At 45.1% G+C, this 27500-nt stretch overlaps 1 protein-coding gene across 1 annotated transcript in view; it reads left to right on the forward strand.

Annotated features, from left to right (window-relative positions):
• LOC110515781 (bifunctional heparan sulfate N-deacetylase/N-sulfotransferase 4-like) overlaps positions 1 to 27500 on the forward strand; it is a 71961-nt gene that overhangs the window by 15610 nt on the left and 28851 nt on the right. The window contains exons 8-10 of the mRNA XM_036973468.1: positions 5602 to 5730; positions 18224 to 18406; positions 18520 to 18616. Of these exons, the coding sequence (XP_036829363.1) occupies positions 5602 to 5730; positions 18224 to 18406; positions 18520 to 18616 (409 nt within the window). The remainder of the gene's footprint in view (positions 1 to 5601; positions 5731 to 18223; positions 18407 to 18519; positions 18617 to 27500) is intronic.

The following is a 27500-nucleotide window of genomic DNA, read 5'->3' on the forward strand; positions in this document are numbered from 1 at the left end:
GTGTTTTTCCACATTTTTCTAAATTAATAAAAAATGAAAAAAGGTGAAAGGTTTGAATCAATAAGTATTCAACCCCTTTGTTATGAACGCTCAAACCATTTAGAACACTTGGACCATTTAGAACACTAGGAACACTCTGAACATCTAGAACACTAGGAACATTTAGAACACTCGGAACATCTAGAACACTCGGAACATCTAGAACACTCGGAACATTTAGAATGCTCAGAACATTTAGAACACTCAGAACATCTAGAAAACTCGGAACATTGAGAACACTCTGAACATTTAGAACACTCTGAACATTTAGAACACTCAGACATTTAGAACACTGAACATTTAGAATGCTCAGAACATTTAGAACACTCTGAACATTTAGAATGCTCAGAACATTTAGAACACTCAGACATTTAGAACACTGAACATTTAGAATGCTCAGAACATTTAGAACACTCTGAACATTTAGAATGCTCAGAACATTTAGAACACTCAGACATTTAGAACACTGAACATTTAGAACACTCAGACTCAATAAGTTCAGGAGTGAAGATATAATTAAAGTCGCATTATAAGTGTCATGGACTCAATCTGTGTGCAATTATAGTGTTTAACATTATATTTGAATTACTACCTCATCTCTGTACCCCCTCACATACAATTATCTGTAAGGTCCCTCAGTCGAAGAGTGAATTTCAAACACAGTTTAAAGCACAAAGACCAGGGAGGTTTTCCATACCTTGCAAAGAAGGACACCTATTGGTAGATGGGTAAAACAAACCAGACATTGGGTAAAAATGAAAAAAGCTTGGTGAAGTTATTAATTACACTTTGGATGGTTATCTATACTCCCAGTCACTACAAAGATACAGGCGTCCTTCCTAACTCAGTTGCCGGAGAGGAAGGAAACTGCTCAGGGATTTCACCATGAGGCCAATGGTGACTTTAAAACAGTTACAGAGTTTAATGGCTGTTATAGGAGAAAACTGAGGATGGATCAACAACATTGTAGTTACTCCACAATACTAACCTAAATGACAGAGTGAAAAGAAGGAAGCCTGTACAGAGTACAACTATTCCAAAACATGCATCCTGTTTGCAACAAGGCACTAAATTTATACAACAAATGTTGCAAAGCAATTAACGTTTTGTCCTGAATACAAAGTGTTCTGTTTGGGACAAATCCAATACAACACATCACTGAGTATCAGTCTCCATATTTTCAAGCATAGTGGTGGCTGCATCATGATATGGGGTATGCTTGTCATCGTTAAGGACTGGAGAGTTTTTCAGGATAAAAAAAGAAACAGAATGGAGCAAAATCCTAGAGGAAAACCTGGTTCACTCTGCTTTTGTCACGGCCGTCCTCCTCTTCGTCTGAAGAGGAGAGGCGAGAAGGATCAGAGGACCAATATGCGGCGTGGTAAGTGTCCATGGTAAAATCTTTAATAAAGAAAGACTGAACACTATACAAACGAGTAACAAAAACAATAAACCAAATTCGACCGTGAAGCTACAAAATGAGACCTGTGCTGAAACAAGCCATCAACATAGACAATCACCCACAAACAAACAGTGCAACCCAGGCTACCTAAGTATGATTCTCAATCAGAGACAACTAATGACACCTGCCTCTGATTGAGAACCATACTAGGCCGAAAACATAGAAATGCCCCAAAACATAGAAAAACAAACATAGACTGCCCACCCAACTCACGCCCTGACCATACTAAATAAATACAAAACAACAGAAATAGAGGTCAGAACGTGACAGTACCCCCCCCCAAAGGTGCGGACTCCGGCCGCAAAACCTTGACCTATAGGGGAGGGTCTGGGTGGGCGTCTGTCCGCGGTGGCGGCTCTGGCGCGGGACGCGGACCCCACCTCATCATTGTCTTAGTCCGCCTTATTGTCCGCCTCCGTGGCTTTCTCAGCATGACCACCCCTCTCAATGACCCCACTGGACAGAGGGGCAGCTCGGGACAGAGGGACAGCTGCTCAGGACAGAGGGACAGCTGCTCGGGACAGAGAGACAGCTGCTCGGGACAGAGGGACAGCTGCTCGGGACAGAGAGACAGCTGCTCGGGACAGAGAGACAGCTGCTCGGGACAGAGAGACAGCTGCTCGGGACAGAGAGACAGCTGCTCTGGGCAGAGGGGGTCCGGCAGCGGCGCCGGACAGGCGGGAGGCTCCGGCAGCGGCGCCGGACAGGCGGGAGGCGCCGGACAGGCGGGAGGCGCCGGACAGGCGGGAGGCTCCGGCAGAGGCGCTGGACAGGCGGGAGGCTCCGGCAGAGTCCGGCGGGAGGCTCCGGCAGAGGCGCCGGACAGGCGGGAGGCTCCGGCAGAGGCGCCGGACAGGCGGGAGACTCCGGCAGCGGCGCCGGACAGGCGGGAGACTCCGGCAGCGGCGCCGGACAGACAGGACCACCTGCAGAGAGGAGACAGAGAGACAGCCTGGTGCGTGGGGCTGCCACAGGTACCACCAGGCTGGGGAGCCCTTCAGGAGGCTTGGGGTTAGGAGGAGGCACCTGAAGGACCGGGCTGTGGGGGAGCACTGGAGCTCTGGTGCGCAACCTTGGCACCACCTCCCCAGGCTGGATAACCACTCTAGCCCGGACCGTCCGGAGTGCAGGCACAGGTTGAACCGGGCTGTGGGTAAGCACGGGAGATCTAGTGCTTACTACACGCACCTCTCCCTTCGGCTCCATTCCCACATTCGCCCGGCACGAGCGGAGCGCAGGCAGAGGACGCACTGCACCCTCCCAGCGCCCCGGAGACACAGCACGCAGAGCCGGCGCAGGATACCCTGGACCAAAACTGCGTACCGGCGACCAGACCCGCTGAGCAGGCACCATACGCCCTGGCTCGATGCCCGCACTCGCATGACACTCTCGGGGGGCTGTCCTATAGCGCACCGGGCTATGGACACGTACTGGCGACACCGTGCGCTTAACCGCATAACACGGTGCCTGCCCAGTATCGCGCTGCTTATAATAAGCACGAGGAGTGAGCGCAGGTCTGCTACCTGGCTTAGCTCCACCCCTCGTGTGCCCCCCCCCAAAAAATTTTGGGGCTGTCTCTCGTACCTGTCGCACTGCCGTGCTGCCTCCTCATATCGCCGCCGCTCAGCTTTCGCTGCCTCCAGCTCTGCTTTGGGGCGGCGATATTCCCCAGCCTGTGCCCAGGGTCCCTCTCCGTTCAGTATCTCCTCCCATGTCCAGGAGTCCTGTGATACCGGCCGCTGTTGTTGCTGCTGCTGCTGCTGCTGCTGTCGTCGCTGTTTTCTACCACGCCGCTTGGTCCTTGGTTGGTGGGTGATTCTGTCACGGCCGTCCTCCTCTTCGTCTGAAGAGGAGAGGCGAGAAGGATCAGAGGACCAATATGCGGCGTGGTAAGTGTCCATGGTAAAATCTTTAATAAAGAAAGACTGAACACTATACAAACGAGTAACAAAAACAATAAACCAAATTCGACCGTGAAGCTACAAAATGAGACCTGTGCTGAAACAAGCCATCAACATAGACAATCACCCACAAACAAACAGTGCAACCCAGGCTACCTAAGTATGATTCTCAATCAGAGACAACTAATGACACCTGCCTCTGATTGAGAACCATACTAGGCCGAAAACATAGAAATGCCCCAAAACATAGAAAAACAAACATAGACTGCCCACCCAACTCACGCCCTGACCATACTAAATAAATACAAAACAACAGAAATAGAGGTCAGAACGTGACAGCTTTACACCAGACACTGGGAGATTAATTCACCTTTCAGCAGGACAATATCCTAAAACACAAGGGCAGAGGGAATAAGTGTAGGGGTATGAATACTGTCTGAAGCCACTGTGTATTTCAGTGTCAGCTATATCAGTGTAGGCAGTTGGTTTGGTCAAATAGTTCTGTGTGTGTGTGTGTATCTCTTCACTTAACCTCTCATCTGCCCTCCCATCTCAAATCAAATGTATTTATATTGCCCTTCTTAGATCAGCTGATATCTCAAAGTGCTGTACAGAAACCCAGTCTAAAACCCCAAACAGCAAGCAATGCAGGTGTAGAAGCACGGTGGCTAGGAAAAACTCCCTAGAAAGGCCAAAACCTAGGAAGAAACCTAGAGAGGAACCAGGCTATGAGGGGTGGCCAGTCCTCTTCTGGCTGTGCCGTGTGGAGATTATAATAGAACATGGCCAAGATGTTCAAATGTTCATAAATGACAAGCATTATAAAATAATAATAATCACAGTAGTTGTCGAGGGTGCAGCAAGTCAGCAGCAAGTCAGCACCTCAGGAATAAATGTCAGTTGGCTTTTCATAACCGATCATTCAGAGTATCTCTACCACTCCTGCTGTCTCTAGAGAGTTGAAAACAGCAGAACAGTTGAAACTGGAGCAGCAGCACGGTCAGGTGGACTGGGGACAGCAAGGAGTCATCATGCCAGGTAGTCCTTAGGCATGGTACTAGGGCTCAGGTCCTCCGAGAGAGAGAAAGAAAGAGAGAAAGAGAGAATTAGAGAGAGGACACTTAAATTCACACAGGACACCGGATAAGACAGGAGAAGTACTCCAGATATAACAAACTGACCCTAGCCCCCGACACATAAACTACTGCAGCATAAATACTGGAGGCTGAGACAGGAGGGGTCAGGAGACACTGTGGCCCCATCCGAGGACACCCCCGGACAGGGCCAAACAGGAAGGATATAACCCCACCCACTTTGCCAAAGCACAGCCCCCACACCACTAGGGGGATATCTTCAACCACCAACTTACCATCCTGAGACAAGGCCGAGTATAGCCCACAAAGATCTCCACAACGGCACAACCCAAGGGGGGGCGCCAACCCAGACAGGAAGATCACGTCAGTGACTCTACCAACTGAAGTGATGCACCCCTCCTAGGGATGTTTTTGAAGAGCACCAGTAAGCCAGTGACTCAGCCCCTGTAATAGGGTTAGAGGCAGAGAATCCCAGTGGAAAGAGGGGAACCGGCCAGGCAGAGACAGCAAGGGCGGTTCGTTGCTCCAGAGCCTTTCCGGTCACCTTCCCACTCCTGGGCCAGACTACACTCAATCATATGACCCACTGAAGAGATGAGTCTTCAGTAAAGACTTAAAGGTTGAGACCGAGTTTGCGTCTCTGACATGGGTAGGCAGACCGTTCCATAAAAATGGAGCTCTATAGGAGAAAGCCCTGCCTCCAGCTGTTTCCTCAGAAATTCTAGGGACAATTAGGAGGCCTGCGTCTTGTGACCGTAGCGTACGTGTAGGTATGTATGGCAGGACCAAATCAGAGAGATAGGTAGGAGCAAGCCCATGTAATGCTTTGTAGGTTAGCAGTAAAACCTTGGAATCAGCCCTTGCCTTAACAGGAAGCCAGTGTAGAGAGGCTAGCACTGGAGTAATATGATCAAATGTTTTGGTTCTAGTCAGGATTCTAGCAGCTGTATTTGGCACTAACTGAAGTTAGTCTATCTCTCCTCTCCTCTCCTCATTTACATTTCTGTGTTTTTTTTTGTTTTTGTGTGTGTGTGTGTGTGTGTGTGTGTGTGTGTGTGTGTGTGTGTGTGTGTGTGTGTGTGTGTGTGTGTGTGTGTGTGTGTAGGTGCTGCCGCGTCAGACGTGTGGTTTGTTCACACACACCATATACTATAAGGACTATCCTGGTGGACCTAAAGAACTGGACAACAGCATCATGGGAGGAGAACTGTTCCTGACTGTCCTGCTGAACCCAGTGAGTTAACTCCTTACTGTCCTGCTGAACCCAGTGAGTTAACTCCTTACTGTCCTACTGAACCCAGTGAGTTAACTCCTTACTGTCCTACTGAACCCAGTGAGTTAACTCTTTACTGTCCTACTGAACCCAGTGAGTTAACTCCTTACTGTCCTGCTGAACCCAGTGAGTTAACTCCTTACTGTCCTGCTGAACCCAGTGAATTAACTCCTTACTGTCCTGCTGAACCCAGTGAGACTCCTTACTGTCCTGCTGAACCCAGTGAGTTAACTCCTTACTGTCCTGCTAAACCCAGTGAGTTAACTCCTTACTGTCCTACTGAACCCAGTGAGTTAACGCCTTACTGTCCTACTGAACCCAGTGAGTTAACTCCTTACTGTCCTACTGAACCCAGTGAGTTAACTCCTTACTGTCCTACTGAACCCAGTGAGTTAACTCCTTACTGTCCTACTGAACCCAGTGAGTTAACTCCTTACTGTCCTACTGAACCCAGTGAGTTAACTCCTTACTGTCCTGCTGAACCCAGTGAGTTAACTCCTTACTGTCCTACTGAACCCAGTGATTTAACTCCTTACTGTCCTACTGAACCCAGTGAGTTAACTCCTTACTGTCCTACTGAACCCAGTGAGTTAACTCCTTACTGTCCTACTGAACCCAGTGAGTTAACTCCTTACTGTCCTACTGAACCCAGTGAGTTAACTCCTTACTGTCCTACTGAACCCAGTGAGTTAACTCCTTACTGACCTACTGAACCCAGTGAGTTAACTCCTTACTGTCCTACTGAACCCAGTGAGTTAAATCCTTACTGTCCTACTGAACCCAGTGAGTTAACTCCTTACTGTCCTACTGAACCCAGTGAGTTAACTCCTTACTGTCCTGCTGAACCCAGTGAGACTCCTTACTGTCCTGCTGAACCCAGTGAGTTAACTCCTTACTGTCCTGCTGAACCCAGTGAGTTAACTCCTTACTGTCCTACTGAACCCAGTGAGTTAACTCCTTACTGTCCAATGGAACCCAGTGAGTTAACTCCTTACTGTCCTACTGAACCCAGTGAGTTAACTCCTTACTGTCTTACTGAACCCAGTGAGTTAACTCCTTACTGTCCTACTGAACCCAGTGAGTTAACTCCTTACTGTCCTACTGAACCCAGTGAGTTAACTCCTTACTGTCCTACTGAACCCAGTGAGTTAACTCCTTACTGTCCTACTGAACCCAGTGAGTTAACTCCTTACTGTCCTACTGAACCCAGTGAGTTAACTCCTTACTGTCCTACTGAACCCAGTGAGTTAACTCCTTACTGACCTACTGAACCCAGTGAGTTCACACACACACACACAGTCCCTCACTCACTCACACACACAGAAACAGAGACAGAGAGAGAGAGAGAGAGAGAGAGAGAGAGATAAACAGAGAGAGAGAGAGAGAGAGAGACAGAGACAGAGAGAGAGAGAGAGAGAGAGAGAGAGATAAACAGAGAGAGAGAGAGAGAGACAGAGCCAGAGACAGAGAGAGAGAGAGAGAGAGAGAGAGAGAGAGAGAGAGAGAGAGAGAGAGAGAGAGAGAGAGAGAGAGAGAGACAGAGAGAGACAGAGAAAGAGAGAGAGAGAGAGAGAGATTTGGTATTGAGCAAAACAGGAACATTTGGCTAGAAATTTAAAAGGAAATGATCTCAACAGAGTAAAATGTCCTCCTGTGTGCTACCTATATCCCCCCACTAGAATCCCCATACTTTAATGAAGACAGCTTCTCTATCCTGGAGGGGGAAATCAATCATTTCCAGGCCCAGGGACATGTACTAGTCTGTGGCGACCTAAATGCTAGAACTGGACAAGAACCTGACACCCTCAGCACACAGGGGGACAAACACCTACCTGGAGGTGACAGCATTCCCTCCCCCATATGCCCCCCTAGGCACAACTACAACAACATAACCAACAAAAATGGGTCACAACTCCTGCAGCTCTGTTACATCCTGGGTATGTACATAGTCAATGGTAGGCTTCGAGGGGACTCCTATGGTAGGTACACCTATAGCTCATCTCTAGGCAGTAGTACTGTAGACTACTTTATCACCGACCTCAACCCAGCGTCTCTCAGAGCGTTCACAGTCAGTTCACTGACCTCAACCCAGAGTCTCTCAGAGCGTTCACAGTCAGTCCACTGACCTCAACCCAGAGTCCCTCAGAGCGTTCACAGTCAGTCCACTGACCTCAACCCAGAGTCCCTCAGAGCGTTCACAGTCAGCCCACTGACCTCAACCCAGAGTCTCTCAGAGCGTTCACAGTCAGTCCACTGACCTCAACCCAGAGTCCCTCAGAGCGTTCACAGTCAGTCCACTGACCTCAACCCAGAGTCCCTCAGAGCGTTAACAGTCAGTCCACTGACCTCAACCCAGAGTCCCTCAGAGCGTTCACAGTCAGTCCACTGACCTCAACCCAGAGTCCCTCAGAGCGTTCACAGTCAGTCCACTGACCTCAACCCCGAGTCTCTCAGAGCGTTCACAGTCAGTCCACTGACCTCAACCCACAGTCTCTCAGAGCGTTCACAGTCAGTTCACTGACCTCAACCCAGAGTCTCTCAGAGCGTTCACAGTCAGTCCACTGACCTCAACCCAGAGTCTCTCAGAGCGTTCACAGTCAGTTCACTGACCTCAACCCAGAGTCTCTCAGAGCGTTCACAGTCAGTCCACTGACCTCAACCCAGAGTCCCTCAGAGCGTTCACAGTCAGTCCACTGACCTCAACCCAGAGTCCCTCAGAGCGTTCACAGTCAGCCCACTGACCTCAACCCAGAGTCTCTCAGAGCGTTCACAGTCAGTCCACTGACCTCAACCCAGAGTCCCTCAGAGCGTTCACAGTCAGTCCACTGACCTCAACCCACAGTCCCTCAGAGCGTTCACAGTCAGTCCACTGACCTCAACCCCGAGTCTCTCAGAGCGTTCACAGTCAGTCCACTGACCTCAACCCAGAGTCCCTCAGAGCGTTCACAGTCAGTCCACTGACCTCAACCCCGAGTCTCTCAGAGCGTTCACAGTCAGTTCACTGACCTCAACCCAGAGTCTCTCAGAGCGTTCACAGTCAGTCCACTGACCTCAACCCAGAGTCCCTCAGAGCGTTCACAGTCAGTCCACTGACCTCAACCCAGAGTCCCTCAGAGCGTTCACAGTCAGTCCACTCACACCCCTATCAGACCACAGCAAAACCACAGTCTACTTGAACAGAGCAATACTCAATCATGAGGCACCAAAGCCAAAGGAGCTGAATAACATTAAGAAATGCTATAGATGGAAGGAAAGTAGTGTGGAAACCTACCAAAAAGCTATTAGGCAACAACAAATTCACTCCCCTTTGGACAACTTCCTGGACAAAATGTGAGAACTCATGAGAGGCAGTTTCATCAAATAAATATTTTTTTGCGACTGCACTTGAAGAAACTTTAAACGTTCCTGAAATGTTACATATTGACTGACCTTCATGTCTTAAAGTGATGATGGACTGTCGTTTCTCTTTGCTTATCTGAGCTGTTCTTGCCATAATATGTGACTGACCTTCCTGTCTTAAAGTGATGATGGACTGTTGTTTCTCTTTGCTTATCTGAGCTGTTCTTGCCATAATATGTGACTGACCGACTCAAATCGGTCTTATGTAGCAAAATATTACATTCGTTTTTTTTACACTGGATAAAAGTAGAGACTCAGAGCTACAAAATGGTATATCATACACTGCCTTTTTGAGGAAAATTGGGAAAGTTATTCTGCTTTGAAAGTTGATAAACTTGTAAACAATTTTTTTTAGAAAATGGCCTTTGAATGTTTCGGTAAGAGAGAGCTCGTTGTCTAAACCCATTCAGCATCGTTCACACCCTCTAAAGCTTTAGCCCCACCCATTCGGCATCGTTCACACCCTCTAAAGCTTTAGCCCCACCCATTCGGCATCGTTCACACCCTCTAAAGCTTTAGCCCCACCCATTCGGCATCGTTCACACCCTCTAAAGATTTAGCCCCACCCATTCGGCATCGTTCACACCCTCTAAAGCTTTAGCCTCACCCATTCAGCATCGTTCACACCCTCTAAAGCTTTAGCCCCACCCATTCAGCATCATTCACACCCTCTAAAGCTTTAGCCCCACCCATTCAGCATCGTTCACACCCTCTAAAGCTTTAGCCCCACCCATTCAGCATCGTTCACACCCTCTAAAGCTTTAGCCCCACCCATTCAGCATTGTTCACACCCTCTAAAGCTTTAGCCCCACCCATTCAGCATCGTTCACACCCTCTAAGCTTTAGCCCCACCCATTCAGCATCGTTCACACCCTCTAAAGCTTTAGCCCCACCCATTCAGAATCGTTCACACCCTCTAAAGCTTTAGCCCCACCCATCTCTATAAGGAATCACATGAGAGGCCATGTGCTAAACAGTGAGTATTGGCGGGTGGTAGCCTAGTGGTTAGAGCGTTGGACTAATGACTTAAAAGTTGCACGATCGAATCTCTGAGCCGACAAGGGAAAGATCTGTCGTTCAGCCCCTGAACAAGGCAGTTAACCCACTGTTCCTAGACCAGTTAACCCACTGTTCCTAGACCAGTTAACCCACTGTTCCTAGACCAGTTAACCCACTGTTCCTAGACCAGTTAACCCACTGTTCCCTGAACAAGGCAGTTAACCCACTGTTCCTAGACCGGTTAACCCACTGTTCCTAGACCAGTTAACCAGCTGTTCCACTGTTCCTAGACCAGTTTAACCCACTGTTCCTAGACCAGTTAACCCCACTGTTCCTAGACCAGTTAACCCACTGTTCCTAGACCAGTTAACCCACTGTTCCTAGACCAGTTAACCCACTGTTCCTAGACCAGTTAACCCACTGTTCCCTGAACAAGGCAGTTAACCCACTGTTCCTAGACCAGTTAACCCACTGTTCCTAGACCAGTTAACCAGCTGTTCCACTGTTCCTAGACCAGTTTAACCCACTGTTCCTAGACCAGTTAACCCACTGTTCCTAGACCAGTTAACCAGCTGTTCCACTGTTCCTAGACCAGTTAACCCACTGTTCCTAGACCAGTTAACCCACTGTTCCTAGACCAGTTAACCCACTGTTCCTAGACCAGTTAACCCACTGTTCCTAGACCAGTTAACCAGCTGTTCCACTGTTCCTAGACCAGTTTACCCACTGTTCCACTGTTCCTAGACCAGTTAACCCACTGTTCCTAGACCAGTTAACCCACTGTTCCTAGACCAGTTAACCAGCTGTTCCACTGTTCCTAGGAACAGTGGAGTGTATTTACTGTAGAAAGGGTTTGACTGGTAGTGTATTTACAGTAGAAAGGGTTTGACTCATAGTGTATTTACAGTAGAAAGGGTTTGACTGGTAGTGTATTTACAGTAGAAAGGGTTTGACTGGTAGTGTATTTACAGTAGAAAGGGTTTGGAAAAAGGTGATTGAAAGCATTAATACAAAAAACAACAAAACTAAACAAAATGGTGGTCAAGTTTGTTCTTTCTAACTGCTGTTTCCATTAGTTGGAATTACATCATCAGGTCTGTTTTAGCAACACACACTAGTCTATCATTTATAGTCTTTATACTTTATATGACATTCTCACAATAAGGATTTAAATAATGAATATAATTGATCTGAAATTCTAGTAATACAAAGCTGGGACCGAGAGACTGAAAAACAGCTTCTACCTCAAGGTCATCAGACTGTTAAACAGCCACCACTAACATTGAGAGGCTGCTGCCAACACACTGACTCAACTCTCTCTGTTAAACAGCCACCACTAACATAGAGAGGCTGCTGCCAACACACTGACTCAACTCTCTCTGTTAAACAGCCACCACTAACATAGAGAGGCTGCTGCCAACACACTGACTCAACTCCAGCCACCACTAACATAGAGAGGCTGCTGCCAACACACTGACTCAACTCCAGCCACCACTAACATAGAGAGGCTGCTGCCAACACACTGACTCAACTCTCTCTGTTAAACAGCCACCACTAACATAGAGAGGCTGCTGCCAACACACTGACTCAACTCCAGCCACCACTAACATAGAGAGGCTGCTGCCAACACACTGACTCAACTCCAGCCACCACTAACATAGAGAGGCTGCTGCCAACACACTGACTCAACTCCAGCCACCACTAACATAGAGAGGCTGCTGCCAACACACTGACTCAACTCTCTGGCCACTTTAATAATTAAAAACGGCATGTAATAAATGTATCACTTGTCACTAAATAACGTCACTTTATATAATGTACATAATATACCCTACATTACTCATCTCATATGTATATACTGTACTCTATACCATCTACTGCATCTTGATGTAATACATGTATCACTAGCCACTTTATATAATGTTTACATACCCTACATTACTCATCTCATATGTATATACTGTACTCTATACCATCTACTGCATCTTGATGTAATACATGTATCACTAGCCACTTTATATAATGTTTTTCATACCCTACATTACTCATCTCATATGTATATACTGTACTCGATACCATCTACTGCATCTTGTCTACGCCGTTCTGTACCATCACCCATCCATATGTACATATTCTTTATCCCTTTACACTTGTGTGTATAAGGTAGTAGTTTTGGAATTGTTGGGTTAGATTACTCGTTGGTTATTACTGCATTGTCAGAACTAGAAGCACAAGCATTTCGCTACACTCGCATTAACATCTGCTAACCATGTGACCAATGACATCTGCTAACCATGTGACCATTAACATCTGCTAACCACGTGACCAATAACATCTGCTAACCATGTGACCAATAACATCTGCTAACCATGTGACCAATGACATCTGCTAACCATGTGACCATTAACATCTGCTAACCATGTGACCAATAACATCTGCTAACCATGTGACCAATAACATCTGCTAACCATGTGACCATTAACATCTGCTAACCATGTGACCAATAACATCTGCTAACCATGTGACCAATAACATCTGCTAACCATGTGACCTATAACATCTGCTAACCATGTGACCAATAACATCTGCTAACAATGTGACCAATAACATCTGCTAACCATGTGACCAATAACATCTGCTAACCATGTGACCAATAACATCTGCTAACCATGTGACCAATAACATCTGCTAACCATGTGACCAATAACATCTGCTAACCATGTGACCAATAACATCTGCTAACCATGTGACCAATAACATCTGCTAACCATGTGACCAATAACATCTGCTAACCATGTGACCAATAACATCTGCTAACCATGTGACCAATAACATCTGCTAACCATGTGACCAATAACATCTGCTAACCATGTGACCAATAACATCTGCTAACCATGTGACCAATAACATCTGCTAACCATGTGACCAATAACATCTGCTAACCATGTGACCAATAACATCTGTTAACCATGTGACCAATAACATCTGCTAACCATGTGACCAATAACATCTGTTAACCATGTGACCAATAACATCTGCTAACCATGTGACCAATAACATCTGCTAACCATGTGACCAATAACATCTGCTAACCATGTGACCAATAACATCTGCTAACCATGTGACCAATAACATCTGCTGACCATGTATATGTGACCAATAACATCTGCTAACCATGTGACTAATAAATCAAATCAAATCAAATTTATTTTATATAGCCCTTCGTACATCAGCTGATATCTCAAAGTGCTGTACAGAAACCCAGCCTAAAACCCCAAACAGCAAGACATGCAGGTGTAGAAGCACGGTGGCTAGGAAAAACTCCCTAGAAAGGCCAATAACATCTGCTAACCATGTGACCTATAAAGTTGGATGTGATTTGATGTTCTGGACCTACCAGTCATCTTGATTTAGTATTTGAAGAATCTCAAATATAAAATAGCATTTCGCTTCACCTGCAGTAACATCAATAACCAATACAATTTGATTTGATTTAGTGACGATGTTAACAGAGACGTGACGTGACTTAATCCCACTGAACATGACGCGCGTGTGTGTGTATGTGTGTGTGTGTGTGTGTGTGTGTGTGTGTTCTAGCGAAATGCTTCATAATGACAACTAGGTCAGGATGAAATTGGAGAGAAAGAAATTAACAGAATGTTTGAAAAAAAGAGAGGAGAGGGAGAGTGGGGGAGAGAAAGAATGAGAGAGAGAGGTAGAAGATAAATATACTGTATATATGTTTGAAAAAGAGGGAGGGAGGGAGGGAGGGAGGGAGGGAGGGAGGGAGGGAGGGAGGGAGGGAGGGAGGGAGGGAGGGATGTGGCTCAGTGCAGAGAGAGAGAGAGAGACAGAGAGAGAGGTGTGTCTCAGCGCAAAGAGAGAGAGAGAGATGTGGCTCAGTGCAGAGAGAGAGAGAGAGAGAAAGATGTGGCTCAGTGCAGAGAGAGAGAGATGTGGCTCAGTGCAGAGAGAGAGAGAGAGAAAGATGTGGCTCAGTGCAGAGAGAGATGTGGCTCAGTGCAGAGAGGGAGAGAGGTGTGGCTCAGTGCAGAGAGAGAGAGAGATGTGGCTCAGCGCAGAGAGAGAGAGGTGTGGCTCAGTGCAGAGAGAGAGAGATGTGGCTCAGTGCAGAGAGATAGAGAGATGTGGCTCAGTGCAGAGAGATAGAGAGATGTGGCTCAGTGCAGAGGGAGAGAGATGTGGCTCAGTGCAGAGAGAGAGAGAGATGTGGCTCAGCGCAGAGAGAGAGAGGTGTGTCTCAGTGCACAGAGAGAGAGATATGGCTCAGTGCAGAGAGAGAGATGTGGCTCAGTGCAGAGAGAGAGATGTGGATCAGTGCAGAGAGAGAGATGTGGCTCAGGGCAGAGGGAGAGATGTGGCTCAGTGCAGAGAGAGAGAGAGAAGTAGCTCAGTGCAGAGAGAGAGAGGTGTGACTCAGTGCAGAGAGAGAGAGAGATGTGGCTCAGTGCAGAGGGAGAGAGAGATGTGGCTTAGTGCAGAGGGAGAGAGAGATGTGGCTCAGTGCAGAGGGAGAGAGATGTGGCTCAGTGCAGAGAGAGAGAGATGTGGCTCAGTGCAGAGAGAGAGATGTGGCTCAGTGCAGAGAGAGAGAGAGATGTGGCTCAGTGCAGAGAGAGAGAGAGAGATGTGGCTCAGCGCAGAGAAAAGAGATGTGGCTCAGCGCAGAGAGAGAGATGTGGCTCAGTGCAGAGAGAGAGAGATGTGGCTCAGTGCAGAGAGAGAGAGATGTGGCTCAGTGCAGAGGGAGAGAGATGTGGCTCATTGCAGAGAGAGGGTTATATCCCTTTACTATCCCTTTAATATCAGATACAGTATGTTACTGTGGTCAACTATCCCTTTAATATCAGATACAGTATGTTACTGTGGTCAACTATCCCTTTAATATCAGATACAGTATGTTACTGTGGTCAACTATCCCTTTAATATCCGATACAGTATGTTACAGTAGTCAACTATCCCTTTAATATCAAATACAGTATGTTACTGTGGTCAACTATCCCTTTAATATCAGATACAGTATGTTACTGTGGTCAACTATCCCTTTAATATCAGATACAGTATGTTACTGTGGTCAACTATCCCTTTAATATCCGATACAGTATGTTACAGTAGTCAACTATCCCTTTAATATCAGATACAGTATGTTACTGTGGTCAACTATCCCTTTAATATCAGATACAGTATGTTACTGTGGTCAACTATCCCTTTAATATCAGATACATTATGTTACTGTGGTCAACTATCCCTTTAATATCCGATACAGTATGTTACAGTAGTCAACTATCCCTTTAATATCAGATACAGTATGTTACTGTGGTCAACTATCCCTTTATAGTGGCAGATGCTCTTTTGGCACAGAGACACACACACACACACACACCTAAACACACACATACAAACACACCTAAACACACACACACACACACATAAACACACACACACACACACACACACACTACCCCATCAGTGTTCTTGTGTGATCTGTATTCCGGATCGGTTCTCTGATCCATCAAACTCTCTGTTTGTATGTACAGCAACCCTCAGCACTAAAGAGAGGCCTCTGTCACACACACACACTCTTCTCCCACTCTGACTTTACTTAGTCTCAGTTTCTCTGCTGCCATCTGGGAGCTGTTAGGAGATCTGCAAGAAGTCTCTAGTTGCAGTCTGTAGTTTGTCTGTAGTTTGTCTGTAGTTTACAGTCTGTAGTTTACAGTCTGTAGTTTACAGTCCGTAGTTTACAGTCTGTAGTTTACAGTCTGTAGTTTACAGTCTGTAGTTTACAGTCTGTAGTTTACAGTCTGTAGTTAACAGTCTGTAGTTAGTCTGTAGTTTACAGTCTGTAGTTAGTCTGTAGTTAGTCTGTAGTAAGTCTGTAGTTACCGTCTGTAGTTAGTATGTAGTTAGTATGTAGTTAGTCTGTAGTTTAGTCTGTAGTTTACAGTCTGTGGTTAGTCTGTAGTTACGGTCTGTAGTTGCGGTCCGTAGTTGCGGTCCGTAGTTGCGGTCCGTAGTTGCGGTCTGTAGTTGCAGTCTGTAGTTAGTCTGTAGTTAGTCTGTAGTTAGTCTGTAGTTAGTCTGTAGTTGCAGTGTGTAGTTGTAGTCTGTAGTTGCGGTCCGTAGTTGCAGTCTGTAGTTGCAGTCTGTAGTTAGTCTGTAGTTGCAGTGTGTAGTTGTAGTCTGTAGTTGCAGTCTGTAGTTACGGTCTGTAGTTACGGTCTGTAGTTGCGGTCTGTAGTTGCTGGCATCCTGGCACCGATCCAATGGTTTTAGATGAGTGGGGAGTAGAGTAGACTTCAGGAGGAAGGGACCATCACAGGGTGAACTAGGACTTCTATATTCAGATGATGAGTGGGGAGTAGAGTGGACTTCAGGAGGAAGGGAACATCACGGGGTGAACTAGGACTTCTATATTCAGATGATGAGTGGGGAGTAGAGTGGACTTCAGGAGGAAGGGAACATCACAGGGTGAACTAGGACTTCTATATTCAGATGATGAGTGGGGAGTAGAGTGGACTTCAGGAGGAAGGGAACATCACAGGGTGAACTAGGACTTCTATATTCAGATGGAACATCACAGGGTGAACTAGGACTTCTATATTCAGATGATGAGTGGGGAGTAGAGTAGAATTCAGGAGGAAGGGAACATCACAGGGTGAACTAGGACTTCTATATTCAGATGATGAGTGGGGAGTAGAGTAGACTTCAGGAGGAAGGGAACATCACAGGGTGAACTAGGACTTCTATATTCAGATGATGAGTGGGGAGTAGAGTAGACTTCAGGAGGAAGGGACCATCACAGGGTGAACTAGGACTTCTACATTCAGATGATGAGTGGGGAGTAGAGTAGACTTCAGGAGGAAGGGACCATCACAGGGTGAACTAGGACTTCTATATTCAGATGATGAGTGGGGAGTAGAGTAGACTTCAGGAGGAAGGGAACATGACAGGGTGAACTAGGACTTCTATATTCAGATGATGAGTGGGGAGTAGAGTAGACTTCAGGAGGAAGGGAACATCACAGGGTGAACTAGGACTTCTATATTCAGATGATGAGTGGGGAGTAGAGTAGACTTCAGGAGGAAGGGAACATCACAGGGTGAACTAGGACTTCTATATTCAGATGGAACATGACAGGGTGAACTAGGACTTCTATATTCAGATGAAACATGACAGGGTGAACTAGGACTTCTACATTCAGATGAAACATGACAGGGTGAACTAGGACTTCTATATTCAGATGAAACATGACAGGGTGAACTAGGACTTCTACATTCAGATGAAACATGACAGGGTGAACTAGGACTTCTATATTCAGATGAAACATGACAGGGTGAACTAGGACTTCTACATTCAGATGAAACATGACAGGGTGAACTAGGACTTCTATATTCAGATGAAACATCACAGGGTGAACTAGGACTTCTATATTCAGATGGAACATGACAGGGTGAACTAGGACTTCTATATTCAGATGATGAGTGGGGAGTAGAGTAGACTTCAGGAGGAAGGGAACATCACTGGGTGAACTAGGACTTCTATATTCAGATGATGAGTGGGGAGTAGAGTAGACTTCAGGAGGAAGGGAACATCACAGGGTGAACTAGGACTTCTATATTCAGATGATGAGTGGGGAGTAGAGTAGACTTCAGGAGGAAGGGAACATCACATGGTGAACTAGGACTTCTATATTCAGATGATGAGTGGGGAGTAGAGTAGACTTCAGGAGGAAGGGAACATCACGGGGTGAACTAGGACTTCTATATTCAGATGATGAGTGGGGAGTAGAGTAGACTTCAGGAGGAAGGGACCATCACAGGATGAACTAGGACTTCTATATTCAGATGATGAGTGGGGAGTAGAGTAGACTTCAGGAGGAAGGGACCATCACAGGGTGAACTAGGACTTCTATATTCAGGTGAAACATCACAGGGTGAACTAGGACTTCTATATTCAGATGATGAGGAAATAGTTGTTGAATTCAACAGTGGAGTCAACTTCCTTCTTCCTGTGTGTCCTCTCCCCCTTCCAGATCAGTGTGTTTATGACCCACCTGTCAAACTACGGCAATGACCGTCTGGGTCTGTACACATTCCTCCACCTGGCTGACTTCCTCTCTACCTGGACACACCTCCAGCTAGACACTCTACCTCCTCTGCAGCTGGCCCAGAGATACTTCACCCTGTTCCCGCAGCAGAGACAGCCTCTCTGGCAGGTAACCTCTAACCCCTGACCCCTGACCTCCTCTACAACTGTCCCAGAAACACAGAGAGTGTGTGTGTGTGTGTGTGTGTGTGTGTGTGTGTGTGTGTCTCTCTCTCTCTGTAGAACCCGTGTGATGACAAGAGGCACAGAGACATCTGGTCCAAGGAGAAGACCTGTGATAGGCTGCCCAAGGCTCTCGTCATCGGACCACAGAAGACAGGTACACACACACACAAATATGCACAAACACACACACACACACACACTAGTGATGCACAGGTTGACTCCTAGTTATATCCACGGCTTGAATAGAGAGAACATTAGGGTCTGGTCTCAGATTCACAGTGTGTTTTCTATATTAGCAGGTTAGGGTCTCAGATTCACAGTGTGTTTTCTATATTAGCAGGTTAGGGTCTCAGATTCACAGTGTGTTTTCTATATTAGCAGGTTAGGGTCTCAGATTCACAGTGTGTTTTCTATATTAGCAGGTTAGGGTCTCAGATTCACAGTGTGTTTTCTATATTAGCAGGTTAGGGTCTCAGATTCACAGTGTGTTTTCTATATTAGCAGGTTAGGGTCTCAGATTCACAGTGTGTTTTCTATATTAGCAGGTTAGGGTCTCAGATTCACAGTGTGTTTTCTATATTAGCAGGTTAGGGTCTCAGATTCACAGTGTGTTTTCTATATTAGCAGGTTAGGGTCTCAGATTCACAGTGTGTTTTCTATATTAGCAGGTTAGGGTCTCAGATTCACAGTGTGTTTTCTATATTAGCAGGTTAGGGTCTCAGATTCACAGTGTGTTTTCTATATTAGCAGGTTAGGGTCTCAGATTCACAGTGTGTTTTCTATATTAGCAGGTTAGGGTCTCAGATTCACAGTGTGTTTTCTATATTAGCAGGTTAGGGTCTCAGATTCACAGTGTGTTTTCTATATTAGCAGGTTCGGGTCTCTGATTCACAGTGTGTTTTCTATATTAGCAGGTTAGGGTCTCAGATTCACAGTGTGTTTTCTATATTAGCAGGTTAGGGTCTCAGATTCACAGTGTGTTTTCTATATTAGCAGGTTAGGGTCTCAGATTCACAGTGTGTTTTCTATATTAGCAGGTTAGGGTCTCAGATTCACAGTGTGTTTTCTATATTAGCAGGTTAGGGTCTCAGATTCACAGTGTGTTTTCTATATTAGCAGGTTAGGGTCTCAGATTCACAGTGTGTTTTCTATATTAGCAGGTTAGGGTCTCAGATTCACAGTGTATTTGATATATTAGCAGGTTAGGGTCTGGTCTCAGATTCACAGTGTGTTTTCTATATTAGCAGGTTAGGGTCTCAGATTCACAGTGTGTTTTCTATATTAACAGGTTAGGGTCTCAGATTCACATTGTGTTTTCTATATTAGCAGGTTAGGGTCTCAGATTCACAGTGTGTTTCCTATATTAGCAGGTTAGGGTCTCAGATTCACAGTGTGTTTTCTATATTAGCAGGTTAGGGTCTCAGATTCACAGTGTGTTTTCTATATTAGCAGGTTAGGGTCTGGGTCTCAGATTCACAGTGTGTTTTCTATATTAGCAGGTTAGGGTCTCAGATTCACATTGTGTTTTCTATATTAGCAGGTTAGGGTCTGGTCTCAGATTCACAGTGTGTTTTCTATATTAGCAGGTTAGGGTCTCAGATTCACAGTGTGTTTTCTATATTAGCAGGTCAGGGTCTCTGATTCACAGTGTGTTTTCTATATTAGCAGGTTAGGGTCTCAGATTCACAGTGTGTTTTCTATATTAACAGGTTAGGGTCTCAGATTCACAGTGTGTTTTCTATATTAGCAGGTTAGGGTCTCAGATTCACAGTGTGTTTTCTATATTAGCAGGTTAGGGTCTCAGATTCACAGTGTGTTTTCTATATTAGCAGGTTAGGGTCTCAGATTCACAGTGTGTTTTCTATATTAGCAGGTTAGGGTCTCAGATTCACAGTGTGTTTTCTATATTAGCAGGTTAGGGTCTCAGATTCACAGTGTGTTTTCTATATTAGCAGGTTAGGGTCTCTGATTCACAGTGTGTTTTCTATATTAGCAGGTTAGGGTCTCAGATTCTCATTTTATCACAGTCGGCCGTTTGAGTTATTAGCAATTGCGAGCGGGTGAACAAACAGCTGACCCCCGCATCACTTAATACACACACACACACACATTAATACACACACACACACTCAAACACACACACACGCGCATGCGCGCACGCACGCACGCACTGCACTTTGGCTGCTAGGTACCAGAGTCACATCTACTCCCTGATTGGCCAGGGGGTCGTTGTTAGGGGCCCATAGCGACAGCAGGCGTTTGACAAGGAAGATATATTTAACATCTCTGAGTTAGTATCTTTCTCTCTCTCTCTCTCTCTCTCTGTCTCTCTCTCTCTCTCTCTGTCTCTCTCTCTCTCTCTGTCTCTCTCTGTCTCTCTATGTCTCTCTCTGTGTCTCTCTCTCTCTATCTGTCTCTCTCTCGCTCTCTCTCTCTGTCTCTGTCTCTCTCTCTCTGTCTCTCTCTCTCTCTCTCTCTGTCTCTCTCTCTCTCTCTCTCTCTCTCTCTCTCTCTCTCTCTCTCTCTTGACCTCTCCTTCACTGTCTCTCTCATTGTTCACCTGGTGAGAGATTACAGAGACAAGAGAAGACAAGAGAAGAGAAGAGCAGAGAAGAGAAGAGAGAGAGAATGAGAGAGAGAGAGACTTGGTTATTGTTGCTACAATATGTACATTGTCGCATCACGCAAATAAAGCAAATTTAATTTAAATGAATTGAGAGACAGGGAGAGACAGGGAGAGGGGGGAGAGAGAGAGGGAGTAATAGTAGAGAGAGAGAGTAGTAGAGAGAGAGTAGTAGAGAGAGAGAGTAGTAGAGAGAGAGAGAGTAGTAGAGAGAGTAGTAGAGAGAGAGAGTAGTAGAGAGAGTGAGAGTAGTAGAGAGAGAGTAGTAGAGAGAGAGTAGTAGAGAGAGAGAGAGTGGTAGAGAGAGAGAGAGTAGAGAGAGAGAGTAGTAGAGAGAGAGTAGTAGAGAGAGAGAGAGTAGTAGAGAGAGAGAGTAGTATAGAGAGAGAGTAGTAGAGAGAGAGTAATAGAGAGAGAGAGTAGAGAGAGAGAGAGTAGAGAGAGAGAGTAGTAGAGAGAGAGAGTAGAGAGGGAGAGTAGTAGAGAGAGAGAGAGTAGTAGAGAGAGAGAGAGTAGATAGAGAGAGTAGTAGAGAGAGAGTAGTAGAGAGAGAGAGTAGTAGAGAGAGAGAGAGTAGAGAGAGAGAGTAGTAGAGAGAGAGAGAGTAATAGAGAGAGAGTAGTAGAGAGGGAGAGAGTAGAGAGAGAGAGTAGTAGAGAGAGAGAGTAGAGAGAGAGAGTAGTAGAGAGAGAGAGAGTAGTAGAGAGAGAGAGTAATAGAGAGAGATTAGTAGAGAGAGAGAGAGTAGAGAGAGAGAGTAGTAGAGAGAGAGTAGTAGAGAGAGAGAGTAGAGAGGGAGAGTAGTAGAGAGAGAGAGAGTAGTAGAGAGAGAGAGAGTAGATAGAGAGAGTAGTAGAGAGAGAGTAGTAGAGAGAGAGAGTAGTAGAGAGAGAGAGAGTAGAGAGAGAGAGTAGTAGAGAGAGAGAGAGTAATAGAAAGAGAGTAGTAGAGAGGGAGAGAGTAGAGAGAGAGTAGTAGAGAGAGAGAGTAGAGAGAGAGAGAGTAGAGAGAGAGAGTAGTAGAGAGAGAGAGAGTAGAGAGAGAGAGTAGTAGAGAGAGAGAGAGTAGTAGAGAGAGAGAGAGTAGATAGAGAGAGTAGTAGAGAGAGAGTAGTAGAGAGAGAGAGTAGTAGAGAGAGAGAGAGTAGAGAGAGAGAGTAGTAGAGAGAGAGAGTAGTAGAGCGAGAGAGAGTAGTAGAGAGAGAGAGAGTAGATAGAGAGAGTAGTAGATAGAGAGAGTAGTAGAGAGAGAGAGTAGTAGAGAGAGAGAGAGTAGTAGAGAGAGAGAGTAATAGAGAGAGTAGTAGAGAGAGAGAGAGTAGAGAGAGAGAGTAGTAGAGAGAGAGAGAGTAGAGAGAGAGAGTAATAGAGAGAGTAGTAGAGAGAGAGAGAGTAGAGAGAGAGAGTAGTAGAGAGAGAGAGTAGTAGAGAGAGAGAGTAGTAGAGCGAGAGAGAGTAGTAGAGAGAGAGAGAGTAGATAGAGAGAGTAGTAGATAGAGAGAGTAGTAGAGAGAGAGAGTAGTAGAGAGAGAGAGAGTAGTAGAGAGAGAGAGTAATAGAGAGAGTAGTAGAGAGAGAGAGAGTAGAGAGAGAGAGTAGTAGAGAGAGAGAGAGTAGAGAGAGAGAGTAATAGAGAGAGTAGTAGAGAGAGAGAGAGTAGAGAGAGAGAGTAGTAGAGAGAGAGAGTAATAGAGAGAGAGAGTAGAGAGAGAGAGTAGAGAGAGAGAGTAGTAGAGAGAGAGAGTAGTAGAGAGAGAGAGAGTAGTAGAGAGAGAGAGTAATAGAGAGAGTAGTAGAGAGAGAGAGAGTAGAGAGAGAGAGTAGTAGAGAGAGAGAGTAGTAGAGCGAGAGAGAGTAGTAGAGAGAGAGAGAGTAGATAGAGAGAGTAGTAGATAGAGAGAGTAGTAGAGAGAGAGAGTAGTAGAGAGAGAGAGAGTAGTAGAGAGAGAGAGTAATAGAGAGAGTAGTAGAGAGAGAGAGAGTAGAGAGAGAGAGAGTAGTAGAGAGAGAGAGAGTAGTAGAGAGAGAGAGTAATAGAGAGAGAGAGTAGTAGAGAGAGAGTAGTAGAGAGAGAGAGTAATAGAGAGAGAGAGTAGTAGAGAGAGAGAGTAATAGAGAGAGAGAGTAGTAGAGAGAGAGTAGTAGAGAGAGAGAGTAGTAGAGAGAGAGAGTAATAGAGAGAGAGAGTAGAGAGAGAGAGTAGTAGAGAGAGAGAGAGTAGTAGAGAGAGAGAGTAATAGAGAGAGAGAGTAGTAGAGAGAGAGTAGTAGAGAGAGAGAGAGTAATAGAGAGAGAGTAGTAGAGAGAGAGAGAGTAGTAGAGAGAGAGAGTAATAGAGAGAGAGAGTAGTAGAGAGAGAGAGTAGTAGAGAGAGAGAGTAGAGAGAGAGAGAGTAGTAGAGAGAGAGAGTAATAGAGAGAGAGAGTAGTAGAGAGAGAGAGTAGTAGAGAGAGAGAGTAGAGAGAGAGAGTAGTAGAGAGAGAGAGAGTAGTAGAGAGAGAGAGTAGTAGAGAGAGAGAGAGTAGTAGAGAGAGAGAGTAATAGAGAGAGAGAGTAATAGAGAGAGAGAGTAATAGAGAGAGAGAGTAGTAGAGAGAGAGAGTAGAGAGAGAGAGTAGTAGAGAGAGAGAGAGTAGTAGAGAGAGAGAGTAGTAGAGAGAGAGAGAGTAGTAGAGAGAGAGTAGTAGAGAGAGAGAGTAATAGAGAGAGAGAGTAATAGAGAGAGAGAGTAGTAGGGAGAGAGAGTAGTAGAGAGAGAGAGTAGTAGAGAGAGAGAGTAGTAGAGAGAGAGAGTAATAGAGCGAGAGTAGTAGAGAGAGAGAGTAGTAGAGAGAGAGAGTAGTAGAGAGAGAGAGTAATAGAGAGAGAGAGTAGAGAGAGAGAGAGTAGAGAGAGAGAGTAGTAGAGAGAGAGAGTAGTAGAGAGAGAGAGAGTAGTAGAGAGAGAGAGTAATAGAGAGAGTAGTAGAGAGAGAGAGAGTAGAGAGAGAGAGTAGTAGAGAGAGAGAGTAGTAGAGCGAGAGAGAGTAGTAGAGAGAGAGAGAGTAGATAGAGAGAGTAGTAGATAGAGAGAGTAGTAGAGAGAGAGAGTAGTAGAGAGAGAGAGAGTAGTAGAGAGAGAGAGTAATAGAGAGAGTAGTAGAGAGAGAGAGAGTAGAGAGAGAGAGAGTAGTAGAGAGAGAGAGAGTAGTAGAGAGAGAGAGTAATAGAGAGAGAGAGTAGTAGAGAGAGAGTAGTAGAGAGAGTAATAGAGAGAGAGAGTAGTAGAGAGAGAGAGTAATAGAGAGAGAGAGTAGTAGAGAGAGAGAGTAATAGAGAGAGAGAGTAGTAGAGAGAGAGTAGTAGAGAGAGAGAGAGTAATAGAGAGAGAGTAGTAGAGAGAGAGAGAGTAGTAGAGAGAGAGAGTAATAGAGAGAGAGAGTAGTAGAGAGAGAGTAGTAGAGAGAGAGAGTAATAGAGAGAGAGAGTAGTAGAGAGAGAGAGAGTAATAGAGAGAGAGAGTAATAGAGAGAGAGAGTAGTAGAGAGAGAGTAGTAGAGAGAGAGAGTAGAGAGAGAGAGAGTAGTAGAGAGAGAGAGTAGTAGAGAGAGAGTAGTAGAGAGAGAGAGTAGTAGAGAGAGAGTAGTAGAGAGAGAGAGTAGTAGAGAGAGAGTAGTAGAGAGAGAGAGTAGTAGAGAGAGAGTAGTAGAGAGAGAGAGTAGTAGAGAGAGAGTAGTAGAGAGAGAGAGTAGTAGAGAGAGAGTAGTAGAGAGAGAGTAGTAGAGAGAGAGAGTAGTAGAGAGAGAGAGTAGTAGAGAGAGAGAGTAGTAGAGAGAGAGAGTAATAGAGCGAGAGTAGTAGAGAGAGAGAGTAGTAGAGAGAGAGAGAGTAGAGAGAGTAGTAGAGAGAGAGTAGTAGAGAGAGAGAGTAGTAGAGAGAGAGAGTAGTAGAGAGAGAGAGTAATAGAGCGAGAGTAGTAGAGAGAGAGAGTAGTAGGGAGAGAGAGAGTAGAGAGAGAGAGTAGTAGAGAGAGAGAGTAGTAGAGAGAGAGTAGAGAGAGAGAGTAATAGAGAGAGAGAGTAGTAGAGAGAGAGAGTAATAGAGAGAGAGTAGTAGAGAGAGAGAGAGTAGAGAGAGAGAGTAGTAGAGAGAGAGAGTAATAGAGAGAGAGAGAGTAGTAGAGAGAGAGAGTAATAGAGAGAGAGTAGAGAGAGAGAGAGTAGTAGAGAGAGAGTAGTAGAGAGAGAGAGTAATAGAGAGAGAGAGTAGTAGAGAGAGAGTAGTAGAGAGAGAGTAGTAGAGAGAGAGTAGTAGAGAGAGAGAGTAATAGAGAGAGTAGTAGAGAGAGAGAGTAATAGAGAGAGAGTAGTAGAGAGAGAGAGAGTAATAGAGAGAGTAGTAGAGAGAGAGAGTAGTAGAGAGAGAGAGTAGTAGAGAGAGAGTAATAGAGAGAGAGAGAGTAGAGAGAGAGAGTAATAGAGAGAGAGTAGTAGAGAGAGAGAGAGTAATAGAGAGAGTAGTAGAGAGAGAGAGTAGTAGAGAGAGAGTAGTAGAGAGAGAGTAGTAGAGAGAGAGAGTAGTAGAGAGAGAGAGTAGTAGAGAGAGAGAGTAGTAGAGAGAGAGAGTAATAGAGCGAGAGTAGTAGAGAGAGAGAGTAGTAGAGAGAGAGAGAGTAGAGAGAGTAGTAGAGAGAGAGTAGTAGAGAGAGAGAGTAGTAGAGAGAGAGAGTAGTAGAGAGAGAGAGTAATAGAGCGAGAGTAATAGAGAGAGTAGTAGAGAGAGAGTAGTAGAGAGAGAGAGTAGTAGAGAGAGAGAGAGTAGAGAGAGTAGTAGAGAGAGAGTAGTAGAGAGAGAGAGTAGTAGGGAGAGAGAGAGTAGAGAGAGAGAGTAGTAGAGAGAGAGAGTAGTAGAGAGAGAGTAGAGAGAGAGAGTAATAGAGAGAGAGAGTAGTAGAGAGAGAGAGTAATAGAGAGAGAGTAGTAGAGAGAGAGAGAGTAGAGAGAGAGAGTAGTAGAGAGAGAGAGTAATAGAGAGAGAGAGAGTAGTAGAGAGAGAGAGTAATAGAGAGAGAGTAGAGAGAGAGAGAGTAGTAGAGAGAGAGTAGTAGAGAGAGAGAGTAATAGAGAGAGAGAGTAGTAGAGAGAGAGTAGTAGAGAGAGAGTAGTAGAGAGAGAGTAGTAGAGAGAGAGAGTAATAGAGAGAGTAGTAGAGAGAGAGAGTAATAGAGAGAGAGTAGTAGAGAGAGAGAGAGTAATAGAGAGAGTAGTAGAGAGAGAGAGTAGTAGAGAGAGAGAGTAGTAGAGAGAGAGTAATAGAGAGAGAGAGAGTAGAGAGAGAGAGTAATAGAGAGAGAGTAGTAGAGAGAGAGAGTAGTAGAGAGAGAGAGTAGTAGAGAGAGAGAGAGTAGTAGAGAGAGAGTAATAGAGAGAGAGAGAGTAGAGAGAGAGAGTAGAGAGAGAGAGTAATAGAGAGAGAGAGAGTAGAGAGAGAGTAGTAGAGAGAGAGAGAGTAGAGAGAGACACAGTTCCGGAGTTCCAAATTGAGCAGCTGCTGAAAAATGAGCTCCTGTATATATTGAGATTTAAATGGTTTTTTAGAGTGAAGTACATCGAAAAAATCAAAAGAAAACTGCAAGACTCAATAGAAGACAATACAAGCAACAAACCAAAAAGACAGGATTTTGAAAAAGTAACTATTTTTCATAAAATTATACAGTTATCTTAGCTAGCTGAATTGTTAGCTGAATTGTTTACATGTTGCTAAGCAGTTGCTAGGGACTCTCCTGGAAGAAGCTAGCTAGCTTACAAAGAATAACAAAAAAATATCTAGTTAACAGAAGAAAGGAAGACAAAATAAGGACAAAATAAGGACAGAAGAAAAAGGAAAAGAAAAAAGGACAACAAAGTGAAACAGTCCTCTGAAGAAACAAGAGAGCATTATACAAGAAACAGCACTTCTATTGCAACATTGTAGCCAACATCACCAGCGTTGCTATGGAAATTGTTTACCCACCAGACATCCAAACAGAGAAAGCTAAGAAAAGTTTCAAAGGTTTGTTGATGGGACAGAACCATGAATGCCTGTTTGCAGATCTTACCAGTTACAAAACAAGAGCAAATTTAATTTTTAATACCAATCGAGGGAACATATGGAAAAAGGTTATTTGCAACCATTTCCCTTTCTCAAAAAAGAGGGGCATCAGCCAAGGATGTCAGATCAGCATTTTTGAAGAAGCTGACCAGAGCAACACATATCAAACAGTAAACTTATATAATAATGGAACTGTATTGATACAAGGCAATGATTCAAGCCTCCAGGCTTTTGAGAATAGGTTTGCTACCCTAAAAGAAGACGCTGACATCATCTCAGAAAATGAGGAAAAAGTCAAGGAGGGAGATGGAGAAAAGCAGACCCCAATGGTCTCTGTGACCCAGCAGG

Source organism: Oncorhynchus mykiss, unplaced genomic scaffold (genome assembly GCF_013265735.2).
Source record: "Oncorhynchus mykiss isolate Arlee unplaced genomic scaffold, USDA_OmykA_1.1 un_scaffold_251, whole genome shotgun sequence".
Taxonomy (NCBI): Eukaryota; Metazoa; Chordata; class Actinopteri; order Salmoniformes; family Salmonidae; genus Oncorhynchus; species Oncorhynchus mykiss.